Below are 11878 nucleotides of genomic sequence, written 5' to 3' on the forward strand. Positions count from 1 at the left end.
CAGTTGAATTATTTCGTACAAGGTAATTTTTCTTGTCACAATAAATCACTCTGTACCCCACCCCCGCTCCAAGAAGGCAGGGAGGTTGTAAAGGAGAATCGAGAGGAGGGTTAATTTGGGCTCCCTCCTGCCTGCTGCAGCAGAGTAATGAAGGTGACGCGGCCCCATATTTCATCTGAACTTCCTCTGTGGTCTTTTTTATATTAAAGTTTTTCACTGCTACAGGACTGTGCTTGGAAAAGTTGGAAAACTTTTCCCTTGGTGGAGGAAAAGACGCCCTCGTCAGAAGCAATCCAACAAACGAATGGAGTTATTCCCTTGGCCCAACATCTCCATCCACTAGTATACCAGGTATTCATAGAAACGTGCTTCTTCACTTCCAAGGCCGGAATTTTACTCTCCCGTGGCGTTGCCTAGTATCGGATGCGCAGATTTCGAAAGAGAGCGGGCAACGGACTTGGATTTGGAGCCACAGTGGTTGGCTTTTCTAGGAGTCGATGCGACTTACTATCCTATGTGGTAGCTTCTCCCGGGAGCCGAATGTGTAAAATAAACAGTTGCTGAAAAGCATGAAGAATTAACGAAGTGAAAATCTCGGGTTATTTGTTCGGCAATTGACACGCAAGTGACCTCCTTAAATGCCTAGTTGTTTAAGGACATTTAGAGCGAGGATGAATGAATCTTCAGGGTGCTTAACTCGCACCGGCGTGTAAATGTCTTTAGTCTTTCGGGAAGTGGCGATACGTTCAGACAAATCCAGCAGGGAGATGAAAAAGGAGGGTAAAACCAGGGCCTCGGAGCTCTCTTCCCAGCGCTGTGGAAAGACTTGCCTTTGCTGCCCGGAACCCTGGAGGTTACAGCTGGGAGAACCCGGAGGCGCTAGGACCTGATGGGCGCCCTGGCTGCGGCCGCTTTCAGGAGGGCGGAGGAGGGAGAGGAGGAGGGGGATGTGGGAAAGGAGGGGTGTTAAGGGGGGCGGGGGAAGTCATTTATGCAGAGCAGGCGCTGCTGCCATTGCCACTCTGAATCCCCGCGCGCTGGTCGGAGCCGGAGGGAGCGCAGGGAGCTAGCAAGCGAGCGCTCGGAGCCTGGGCCAGCAGAGGGGGCGCCCGGTCGCTGCCTGCACCGCTCTCACTGGCTGTCTCCGCCGCGCTCGGGGGCCCCGGGAGGAACGAGAGCGAGTCGGAGAGTCCGGGAGCCGAACCGGGCGAAGCCCAACTGCGGAGGGCGCCCGCCCCACTCAGCAGCCTCCTGCGCCCGAGCCGGGGAGCATCGCCGAGCGCTCCGCGGGCCGGAGAGCTGGGAGCACAGGTCCCCGCGGCCCCAGGGATGGTCTAGGAGCCGGCGCGAGGCTAGCTGCTCTGCTCCCTGCCGGGCTAGCCGCCTCCTACCGATCGCCCGGGGCTGCGAGCTGCGGCGGCCAGGGGCTGCGCGCCGGGCGGCCCAGGCCGGAGAAGTTAGTTGTGCGCGCCCTTAGTGCGCTGAGCCAGCCAGCCAGCGAGCTAGGGAGCAGCGAGGCGCCGGGACTATGGGCTGGGGGAGCCGCTGCTGCTGCCCAGGACGCCTGGACCTGCTGTGCGTGCTGGCGCTGCTCGGGGGCTGCCTGCTCCCCGTGTGCAGGACGCGCGTCTACACCAACCACTGGGCAGTCAAAATCGCCGGGGGCTTCTCGGAAGCCGACCGCATCGCCAGCAAGTACGGATTCATCAACATAGGACAGGTAATGAACTACAGGCTGGCCCAGCCCTAGGCCCTGAAGCCAGTGGGGGCTTCTTGTCCCCTCTGCGTGGAACCCCCTCCCCCTCTTCCAGATGTGCTCTAGCAGCTGTTGCCCTAACTCTTGGGCGATGCTCTGTCTCCCGCGCGCGCGCGGACACACACGCACACACACACAGACACCCCAAAGTTGCCGGGTCCGTGTTTTGTTTACTTGTCTTTTGCAAGCCATGCGGGACTGGTAGGGTCTTGGGAAAAATCCAGAGTGCCCCCGTGGTGTTTTCAGAGATGGCTGGACCTTTTGACCCGAAAAGTCGAGTAACACTAGAAATCCGAGGCAAAGTCTCAGAGGGTGATCGTGGGGAGAGGGGGATATGAGGTCTTTTGGGGGATAGGGGGTGAGCGCGCCTCTGATGCCGGCGGGAGGGAAAGCCTTTCCTGCTCCGACCTGAATTTAGCCCAGAAAGAAGTTTCCTCTTCTTGGGTGAGAGAACCGCTGGCGCTGGAGAAACCGGAGGCGCGGGGACTGGAGCTGGAACGGAGGAGAAAGGAGGGGAGGGAAGAGGGGGCGGGACCCTGTGTAAGCGCAGATTTAGGGGAGACCTCTAGGCTTCTTCGCCTTAAGCGAGGTCTGCGCGGGGGCTCCCGGAAGGGAGTTGGAGTGAGGAGGTGGGAAACTTCCGAAACCTGCTGGCTGGGTTCCGCTCCGGGAAAACAAGGAGTTTTACCCCGGGATGGAAGGTGCCAGGCCGGGAGGCTGCGCTGTGGGGCGAGAGTTGGGCAGGCAGCAGGGGTGCGGGGTTTTTGCGGGGTGCCACTTGCGGGGTTTTGGCAGAGCTTCGCTGCTAGGGAGAAATGCCAATAAACTAAGGTGATGCTATGAGGATGATTGGAAGCGTAACGGATTTGGAAGTACTCCGGGTTCAGTGGTCTTGGCTTCCTAGTTCTCTTCCCCCCACACCCCTGCGAGAAATGGGGGTAGAGAGGGCTATGAAAGTGGGTCCCAGAAAGAACCCCCCACCCCACACACACACATACACACCGCAAGTATCTTTGGGGCTGGCTGTAGGAGCGGGCCCTGGCTGGGCTCTGGCGAGAATCCGCTGGAATGGGAGGTGATGGATGGCGCCTTTCCAGCAGGCGCGCTTTGGGGACTGCCCGGGGTGCACGCACCGCACCCCGCGTGCTCTGCCAGGGGGAAGGGAGAGGGAGGTGTTGGCGGGTGCCAGTGGAGTGGTAGAGTACGGACAGTTTCTGAGGCCACTGCGTTCCACGCCCAGGAACCCGGGGACACCCCCTAACTCTCCCCGCCGCCTGGGGAATGCAGTGCCTGGAGAGGAAGTAGAGCTGCTGTGCTGCATCTAGAAGGAGCTGGGGAGCGCGGGAGTGTTCCGAGGAGCAGGGGCACAAGATCTTGCTCTTTGCCCGCCCAGAGGGAGGACTCATTCCAGAGAAGCCAGCCCTGTGGAGAACTGAGACTAGGGCAAGGGGCACGGTTTGTATTCCCTCCCGCCCCTGGAAGTGAGGAAGTAAGGGAAGCCAGCCAGATTTTGTTGCTTGAGTGCCTGTCATCTGCGGAACATTTCCATTCTAAAGACTTGTTGGGATTCTACTGGCTTCTTTTTCTCTGGAAGAAAACACCGAGTCCGTTCAGATCTTGTTACATGAACTTAAAGTTGGGCGCTGCCTATGCCCTGAAAGTAGCTGGTAGTATTAATCATCTCGGGTTCTGCTAACACTGAACATCTCACACCTGCCAGGCATTTTTGGAAGAATAGATTCTTGAACATACCCTTCTTTCTTAATCTCAGAACAACCTTGTTTGGCAAATGTCACCTCACACACAGGAGATGAGGAAACTGAGACCAGCTGGACAGTGGCAAAGCCATGACTCAGATCTGGGACTCTGACTATTGCAAGCCCACTCCCCCTTGGATCCTGCCTTTAGGGAACCCTTCTATCCTATGGGTGAAGGAGGAAGTAAGTAAAATCTCCATTTCCTTGAATTCTGATTTTCCAGTAGACTAGAAGCAAATAGCTGGTCTCAATTCACAGATATTTAGTTGAAACAAACCTAGATTTCTTGACTTGAAGAACAAGGGCAGAAACAGCTGTTACCTCTCTGAATTAAATGAGCAGAACTGATATATTACAGAATCTGGCATAGTGAGATGGGAGAAATTGTCACCCAACCCGTTTTTGAACAAGCCAACATTGCAATGTCCTGCAACCTCTGCCTGACTTTTTACAAAAGGCCTTATGATGAAGATTTGTGACTTTGCATTAAAAAAGTAGTACTAAGAAAGTTTACATACAAATAACACCAAAGATGATTTACTGTGGTTTTTACAGCGCCGATGAGGACATTTAGTGCTTATAGGGATTACAGAGGACCCCTTAAACCAGTGTAAAAAGATCAGCTATTCTACAGTGGAGAGCATTTCCTCTGTAGATCAAAGGAGCTTAAGCCTATGCTAAGTCTTCGGAGTGCTAAATTGAGTTCACACGTGCAATATCATTGCACTGTAAGGGCCAAATGTATTCCTTATTCATCCTTTACTGCCCTGACCTTTCAACACTTTAGACATCCTTTTGTTTTTCTTTTTCCATCAGTAAAGCAGCTGTGGATCAGTTGAGGGCAGTAACTAATTTGCAAATGTCTCTGGAATGTTCTGTTTTTTACCCATTTGGGCTTGGGGTCTCATATATTGCAAATTGGAACTGAAACTTGTTATTATTTCTGAAGCCATTTAGTAATCTGGTCACATTTTTAATATCTTCAGTATGATATTCTAGGTGAATAATGTAGTGAATTTTCACCACAGTAAAGGTACGATTTGACCATTTACTCAGCATATCAGTGTAATGTTTTGTGTAGCATCTTATCCTTTAAAAGTCTCCAGAGGTAACATTTCTGGCTTGGAATTTCTATGGAGAAGAATAGTTGTGCCTCTTCTGTTCGTAAAAGATGGGATGTGCAGAGTAACACAAGAAGCCAACAAACAAGCAAAAAGGATGTGCTTGACTTCCAGAAGGGAACACAAATGAGGATTTTCTTGCCTTTATTTATAGAACTAGCATATGTTTTCACAAAATGTTTATATTTTGTGAATGACTGTGCCTTGAAATCCTGCAATAATAATACTTAAAATAATCATTGTTAGTTGTGGTCATGTTAGCTTATATTATATTTTGGTTGGTTTCAGAATCAGAGTCAGAATGCCCTGCTTTTCTTCCCTACAAGTTCTGACTACAAGCCCTCTTAGTATCTAGTTGGAAGAGCACCTTCTGAGCTGCCCGGGAGTAGGAGGTGTGGATGCCTATTGACCTGCACAGGAATGGAGCAAGAGGCCTTTGTCCTCCCTCACTAATCATGTGCTCTGACCCTTTGAGCTAACAATCTACTGGTTAGAGAATTGAAATGATGTAAAGGAATAAGACCTGACATATTGTTAATTGTGGACCTCCATTTAGACTAAATCTACAAAGAAGAATTAATGCCTGGTTATTAGAATTCAGGGAGAAGGTTCCCTGTGAACAAACAGATTGTCTGCAATGTGCAATAGCTTTATTTATCCTTCTGTGGGCTGCTTATAATCCTTGATTCCAGCCTGAGTTTACCAGTAGCAAAGCCCCTTCCCCAAACCATGTAACAATTTGAGTAACACCTCTAAAGGATAAAACTGGATGCAAGCCATACTGACTGGGGAAATATTTTACCTAGAGCCCCCTAGTTGACAGCATGTGGACTTGGAAACTCTGGAGAGGCCACTTTCAAGGCTGTGAAAGCAGGAAAGTCACTGAACTTAATGGAGCCTCTGTTCCTTCATCTGTAAAATGATAAATCTCTAGATAATAGAGTGAGTTAACTATGCATTGCTCAGCACATAGTTAGGCTTGCAGCGAAAGGTTTGTTTAATCTGAATCTGAGGAGAAAGGTCAAAATAAATGAGATCCAAATTTTTAGATACGGAGAAAGGAAGACATTTTAAAAATGGAGATGCAAAATGTGAAGATCAGGAAAATAAATTTTTGAAAATTGAATTGCAAGAGCTATATCGTAGTTTTGTAAGCAGGGAAAATGATTTTCCTTTTCAACAAGCAATTTAAAATATTAATAGTTTAAAAATAGTTTTATGTTAGATTCTAAACAATTAGGATTGATTTCCCATGGGAGGGCCCTCTTCCCTCATTGATCCTTGATGTAGACCATGAAAGGTTATAGGATCAGCATACTGCAGATGGACGAAAGGGAGGAAAAATACCTGAGAAATTTTGTTAAATTATATTTGCATTTACATTCTATTTTTCATTCTGAATGTAGTTTGCATGAATAAAGCTAGAAGAAACATTTTCCAAGTAGGTAGGAAGAGATACATGAGCGGAAGAACTTTGTTTAGAGATGTCCTGAACACCTCCCACCCTGCTGATTAATTTTGAGCTGTGAATATTATAGGATGCTTGAAAGGTTGATTCACAGTGGGCAGTGAATTCTGGGTGCTTATGGAGAGTACTGGAAATAGGGGATGTGGTTAGTCTGATGGATTGTATGGGAGTGGATTGTGCTTGCCTAATAAATTCTTAGGCATTTTGTAAACAGGAAAGTTAATTGGTGCTGTAGTCCCAGGTTGATCTCTGGGTGATACATCTGGCTTTGCACGGGGCAGCTCTTTATGCCCAAAAACCTTAGCCCTGACCCCTGCCAGCCACTCTCATATGCATGTATATATATTTTTGAGACGGCGTCTTTGTCACCCATGCTGGACTGCAGTGGCGCAATCTCAGCTCACTGCAATATCTGCCTCCCAGGTTGAAGCGATTCTTCTGCCTCAGCCTCCCTAGTAGCTAGGACTATGGGCACACGCCACCACACCTGACTAATTTTTGTATTTTTATTTGAGACGGGGTTTCACCATGTTACCCAGGCTAGTCTTGAACACCTGACCTTGTGATCTGCCCGCCTTGGCCTCCCAAAGTGCTGTGATTACAGGCGTGAGCCACCACACCCAGCCACATATTTCTTATGATGAGGCCAATGAAGGAATAGTAGGGGAACCTTTGCAGGAAAAAGCAATTTAGGGTGCGTGGCCTGATGATGGTGAGTCTGTTGCATTAACCTCATAGATAAGGAATGGCTTGTGTGTGGTCATTGGGGATTTTGGGGGTCTATTTGAAGTGGAAAACTGCATTTTTGTAAGCCTAAAGGCAGCTGACTTTGCCTTATCACTGTCTTTCATGGGCTTATATCCAGAGATCCTAACCTCAAAGGTCAGCCAGAGAAACAGGGTAGTATGCTGGGAAAATTTTCAGCAATGTCTGACTCTGGCTGAGAGAGGGAGTCCTGACCCAGAAATATCCCCTGGGCAGGGAGGAGTATTTGTGTTGTCGGTTCAAGTTATGTGAAGCAGTGTCTGGTTTTCACCAAGGCTAAAGTATCTCCAGGCATTGCTCTGCATTGAGACTTCATTATTCATTTAATTCAGGTTGTAATCAATGACAAAAAAGCTGACTTTAGCTTCCTGGCTGGTAAAAATAAATGATTATAGACATTCATCCATGCTAGAATACACTCTCACGCACACACACACACACACACACACACCTAGACTTATATATAATATATACACAGATATGTATGTGTGTAATATATGTATATATACATAGCATATATATGTCAATTTTTATTTTTACCAGAGTACAATTTTCACATAGTTTAGAGTAAAATAACACATGTAGTGTTCTCCTTAGTTTCAACGGATTATCTATCTCTACATCTAAGAGTACCAAGAAGGAACAATCAATGCCAATAAATTCTCGAATTTGAGTTCATCCTGGGAGTAAAATTAGATGGGAAAGAAAACAAGACTAAGAGCCAGGTTTGAGTGAAAATCCAGGGTCTTTACTTTTATCAACCAACCTGACCCTCTGTTCCTCATTTTTCAAATAGGGAACCATAATACCTACTCCATCCATCTCATAGGGTTGCTGTGAAAATCAGGTGCCCTAGTAGTAAAGATGAGTGTGTATATAGCTCAAATAAGGCATACGGAGCATTAGACGATCTTTAAAGACACCGAAGAGATGCAGAGGCACTCAAAGGAAAATAACAGCATGCAGTGACTTTCCGGATTCTTGTGATTGTCCGTGGGGATATAATGGGGACTGAAAGGAAGACGAGTAAGTGATGTGCCTGATTCTCACTTAGGATGATGTGATAGCTATGCTTTTCCTCTAGGAGCCATGGAGACAAGACTGGGGCGGGGGCAACTGACAAGAAAATCAGCCAGCTAAGGCTCCCATCTCCTGTTGGATAGCCCTTGTTTTAAGACATATACAAATACGAAGGTGGCAAGATTTTCTTTCTTTTTCTTTTTTTTAAGGTGGAGTCTTGCTTTGTGGCCCAGGCTTGAATGCGGTAGTGTTGCTATCTCAGCTCGCTACAACTGCTGCCTCCCAGGCACAAGCGGTTCTCCTATCTGAGCCTCTGGAGGATCTGGGATTACAGGCATGTGCTACCATGCCTGACTAATTTTAGTATTTGTAGTAGAGATGGGGTTTCACCATGTTGACCAGGCTGGTCTCGAACTCCTGACCTCAAGTGATCCGCCTGCCTTGGCCTCCCAAAGTGCTGGGATTACAAGCGTGAGCCATCAGGCTCAGGCAAAATTTTCTGTTTAAAGTATCAAAACATAGTCTTTTAGTTTGACTCCAGTGTGATCTGTGTAGAAGACTAGTGGGAAGTAAAACTGAAACATAATAGGCACATGAGGAACAGAGATGGACTCTTTCAGGTGCAAGTGTCAAAAATCAACCTCATACTGCTTAAGCAAAATGAACAAACAAGCAGATAAGCAGACTGGGCATTTGTTGGTTTAAACAGATACACATGCATTTACGTGCATTTCTGAAAGCAGAAGCTAAACCCATTTTGTAGTCAGACTTTACCTGATCTGCACTTTCTTCATCGCAAAACCTGCCCTGACCTCAGCTGACATTAATTAGGCCATTAATTTATTTCATCGCAGAAGTATGAATGAGCTTGATTGTGGGGACGTTGCCCTTGATCCATTGAGAGGTATAGGTAATACTCGAGTATGTGCCTCATTGTGTTTTTCTCACCTGATAAAATTCTGAATTCCGAAACATTTTTAAATCCAAGTGTTTCAAAAATAATGATTGTGGGCCTGTCCAGCTGAAAAGCCAGAGGTAGTGCTAATGTCAACTATTTCTCCTTTTCCCTCAAAGGTGCTTTCCAGAAAGCAGCAAATCATGTGCTTCTTAGTACCTTTCTTATCCAGTGTTGAAATTAACCCCTGAAAAAGACTCCTCATTGGGTGGGGTCATAGCCCCACATGTGGGCCAAAAATCACTTTGTCTAGGAGGGTAGCAATATTTTGATGGGTGAGCTTGGGTCCCATGTCCTCCTTTGAAGGGAGATGTTGACCTTTGATGAGCAGTCCGCCAGTTGGGTAGGCAGGCTTCCCCAAAGGAAAGTGGGCTGCTATTACTAGAATAAGAAAAGAGATATGGGCTAAGGAAGAAACCCACTAGAGATCAGGTTTTGTAAGCTCTAAATTCCTAGACTAGAGAGTTTCAATATTATCATTTAGGATAAGTTTATATTGAAGATCCCTGAGAAGGAGAGACAGCAACCCACTGATTCTACAACATGAGTCTACCATGTAACATATAGATCAGAAAACGTTCTCTTTTCTCGAGGAGTTAGAACATCTTCACCCGTAACTATCATTTAGTAAGACAAATAATAATGGACTTCTGGGTAGTGTAGGGTGGTTCAGTCATGCCTTGAGAGGGTCTGCTGGTAGCAGTGTGCACGATGAACTGAATGCAGAATGGCAGAGTGGTGATTGTGTTGGCAACAAGTATTGACAGTGAAAACAGGAGCCGTGACAATGGAAAGATTTGGGAGTTCTTATAGAGGATGATTCAGTAGGGCTGGGTAACTAAATGGAAGTTAGGGGATGAGGAGGAGGGAGAATGTGAAGAGAGCTGCAAAGTGTTAGCCTAGGGACCAGGAGAATGGTGGACTGCTTTGTAGAATGAAGACAGTCTGCAGGATCATTTTTGAGAACAAAAGGATAGGTCCAGCATTAGTTTTCTTTTAGATTTATTTGTATTATATATATTTAAGGTATACAACATATTTTGATATATACATATACAATGAAATGATTGTTACAGGTAGGCAAATCTACATATTTATCATCTTCCACAGTTACCCGTTCTTTTTGTGGTGATCTGTGTGCTAGGCTCTTAGCAACTTTTCAGTAAACAATACAGTATTACTATGTTGTATATCCCTAGCACTCCTGCCACACATTCCATCTCTAGACAAATTCATCTTACATAACTCTGAGTTTGTACCCTTTGACCTTCATCTCCCTCCTCCCCCTCCTCACTCCTGGTAGTCACTGTTTTACTGTTTATATGTAGTCAACACTTTCCCCCGCCAGATTCCACATATAAGTGGGATCATCAACATTCTTTTTGTTGGAAGATAGAAGGACATGCAGATAGCAATGTCTAGTAGGTGGAAGAACATTTAGTTTGGAGTAAAATTGGCACTCATCAACCTTAGTGTAAAGGAAGCTTTGTGGAAGGGCTTAGCATTGTTAAGAGACGAAGCATGAAGGGAGGGGAACTGAGAAGAGAAGGCAGACAGAAGAATGTCTCTACTTAGGGAGCAAGGGAGAATGGGAGTAGATGAAAGAGCCGGAGAGGCCAGGAAGATGCAGAGAGCCATGGGAAGAAAGGGTACCTCCTTTGGATGGTGTTCAGTAGTAAGAAGTGCTATAGAAAGAATCCAGGAGGATGTGTGTTAAGTGATAAGATGGCTTCCAGTGCTCTTAGCACCAGTGCTTGATTGGGTAGTGGAGTGGAGGTCGGCTTGTGGGGCAGGAGAAACGGAGTACAACAGTTTTTCATTGCCTGTCGGCTCCTACCCACCTGCTGGCCTCCATTGCCTCCCTTCGTCTCTTTCTAGCCAACGTGCTGAAGTAGTTAGGATCATAGGTTTAGAATTAAAAGGGTTTCAAACCTAATACTGCTCGTTCCTAGCTGGGGACCCTAGATAAATGTCTTAAGCTCTCTGTTCCTCAGTTTCTTCATGTGTGAAAAGGATGTAATAACAAGAGTGGTCCCCCATACAGTCATTGTGAGGATGAGTTAAAAGTAGCTAGAATAGTACCTGGCACACACATACTCAGTAAATGAGTTATTATATCTTGTTTAAAATTTTTTTGGCTGGGTACAGTGGCTCATGCCTATAATCCCAGCACTTTGGGAGGCTGAGGCAGACAAATCACTTGAGGCCAGGAGTTTGAGACCAGCCTGGGTAAAATGGTGAAACCCCATGTCTACTAAAAATACAAAATTAGCCAGCTGTGGTGGCACACAGCTGTAATGCAGCTACCTGGGAGGCTGAGGTGGGAGAGTTGCTTGAGCCTGGGAGGCCAAAGCAGCAGTGAGCCAGGATCACGGGGGCAGCAGTGAGCCGGGATCACGGGGGCAGCAGTGAGCCTAGTGCCACCGTACTCCAGCCTGGGTGACAGAGCAAGACTCTGTCTCAAAAAAAAAAAAATTTTTTTTTCACCCTGCAGTAAATCAGTTCACCCCATTAATTATTTTTCACCTCCCCATTCAGTCTCAAATGTGTCCAAGTTGATACAGTCACCCCAATTGTATGTGAATTTGTGTATGTGTGTAATTACACATCTATCCTTCCACTAGCTGGTGAGCTTTTTGAGAGGGCAGTGCCTCATTCATGATTGTATCCCCAACACCTAGAACAGTGTGTGGCACAGGAGAAACACAATGGGCACGCGGGCAGGGGGCATACAGGGCGTAAGTAAAGAGGAATAAAAAATCTGTCTGGAAAGGAAGAGAAATGTTGGTGCCTCAGACTAAAGAGGAAGGAAGAGTGAGTGGCCAGTCAGAGGAATTCTGCTGAGGAGAAAAGGAAGTGTAGAGTGGCCTCAATCTCAGTCACTTAAAAGGATTATAAATCATTCTACTATCAAGACATATGGCCTGTAATCCCAGCACTTTGGGAGGCCGAGGCGGGTGGATCACGAGGTCAAGAGATCAAGACCATCCTGGTCAACATGGTGAAACCCCGTCTCTACTAAAAATACAAAAAATC

General features: G+C 46.7%; 2 protein-coding genes across 5 annotated transcripts in view; one reads left to right on the forward strand and one right to left on the reverse strand.

Moving 5' to 3' along the window:
• The first annotated feature begins 1013 nt into the window (after positions 1–1013).
• The window catches only part of PCSK5 (proprotein convertase subtilisin/kexin type 5), a 461778-nt gene continuing 450913 nt past the window's right edge, over positions 1014–11878 (forward strand). For 3 of the 4 annotated variants that reach the window (XM_037743744.1, XM_017543248.2, XM_037743743.1), the window contains exon 1: positions 1014–1720. In XM_037743744.1, the coding sequence (XP_037599672.1) occupies positions 1529–1720 (192 nt within the window). In that variant the 5' untranslated portion in view covers positions 1014–1528. The remainder of the gene's footprint in view (positions 1721–11878) is intronic. The other variant, XM_017543249.2, reaches the window with a different exon arrangement.
• On the reverse strand, positions 1700–3141 carry LOC108314344 (max-binding protein MNT-like). Its single transcript, XM_037743745.1, has 4 exons — positions 2759–3141; positions 2445–2561; positions 2165–2248; positions 1700–2014 (listed from the first exon to the last, which is right to left on the reverse strand). Exons 1-4 carry the CDS (start codon positions 3075–3077, stop codon positions 1707–1709), a joined length of 828 nt encoding a protein of 275 aa, XP_037599673.1. The 5' UTR covers positions 3078–3141; the 3' UTR covers positions 1700–1706.

This window comes from Cebus imitator, unplaced genomic scaffold (assembly GCF_001604975.1).
Source record: "Cebus imitator isolate Cc_AM_T3 unplaced genomic scaffold, Cebus_imitator-1.0 Scaffold150, whole genome shotgun sequence".
Classification (NCBI taxonomy): Eukaryota; Metazoa; Chordata; class Mammalia; order Primates; family Cebidae; genus Cebus; species Cebus imitator.

What these genes read in the sequence shown, in the direction of transcription:
- LOC108314344 (XM_037743745.1), bottom strand. Translation starts at nt 3,077, where the DNA reads ATGCAGCACAGCAGCTCTACTTCCTCTCCAGGCACTGCATTCCCCAGG. An exon ending in CAGCCCCAAAGATACTTGCG is followed by an intron (nt 2,562 to 2,758) that starts GTGTGTATGTGT and finishes ATTTCTCCCTAG; the next exon opens with CAGCGAAGCTCTGCCAAAAC. An exon ending in CTGGCACCTTCCATCCCGGG is followed by an intron (nt 2,249 to 2,444) that starts GTAAAACTCCTT and finishes CCTCCGTTCCAG; the next exon opens with CTCCAGTCCCCGCGCCTCCG.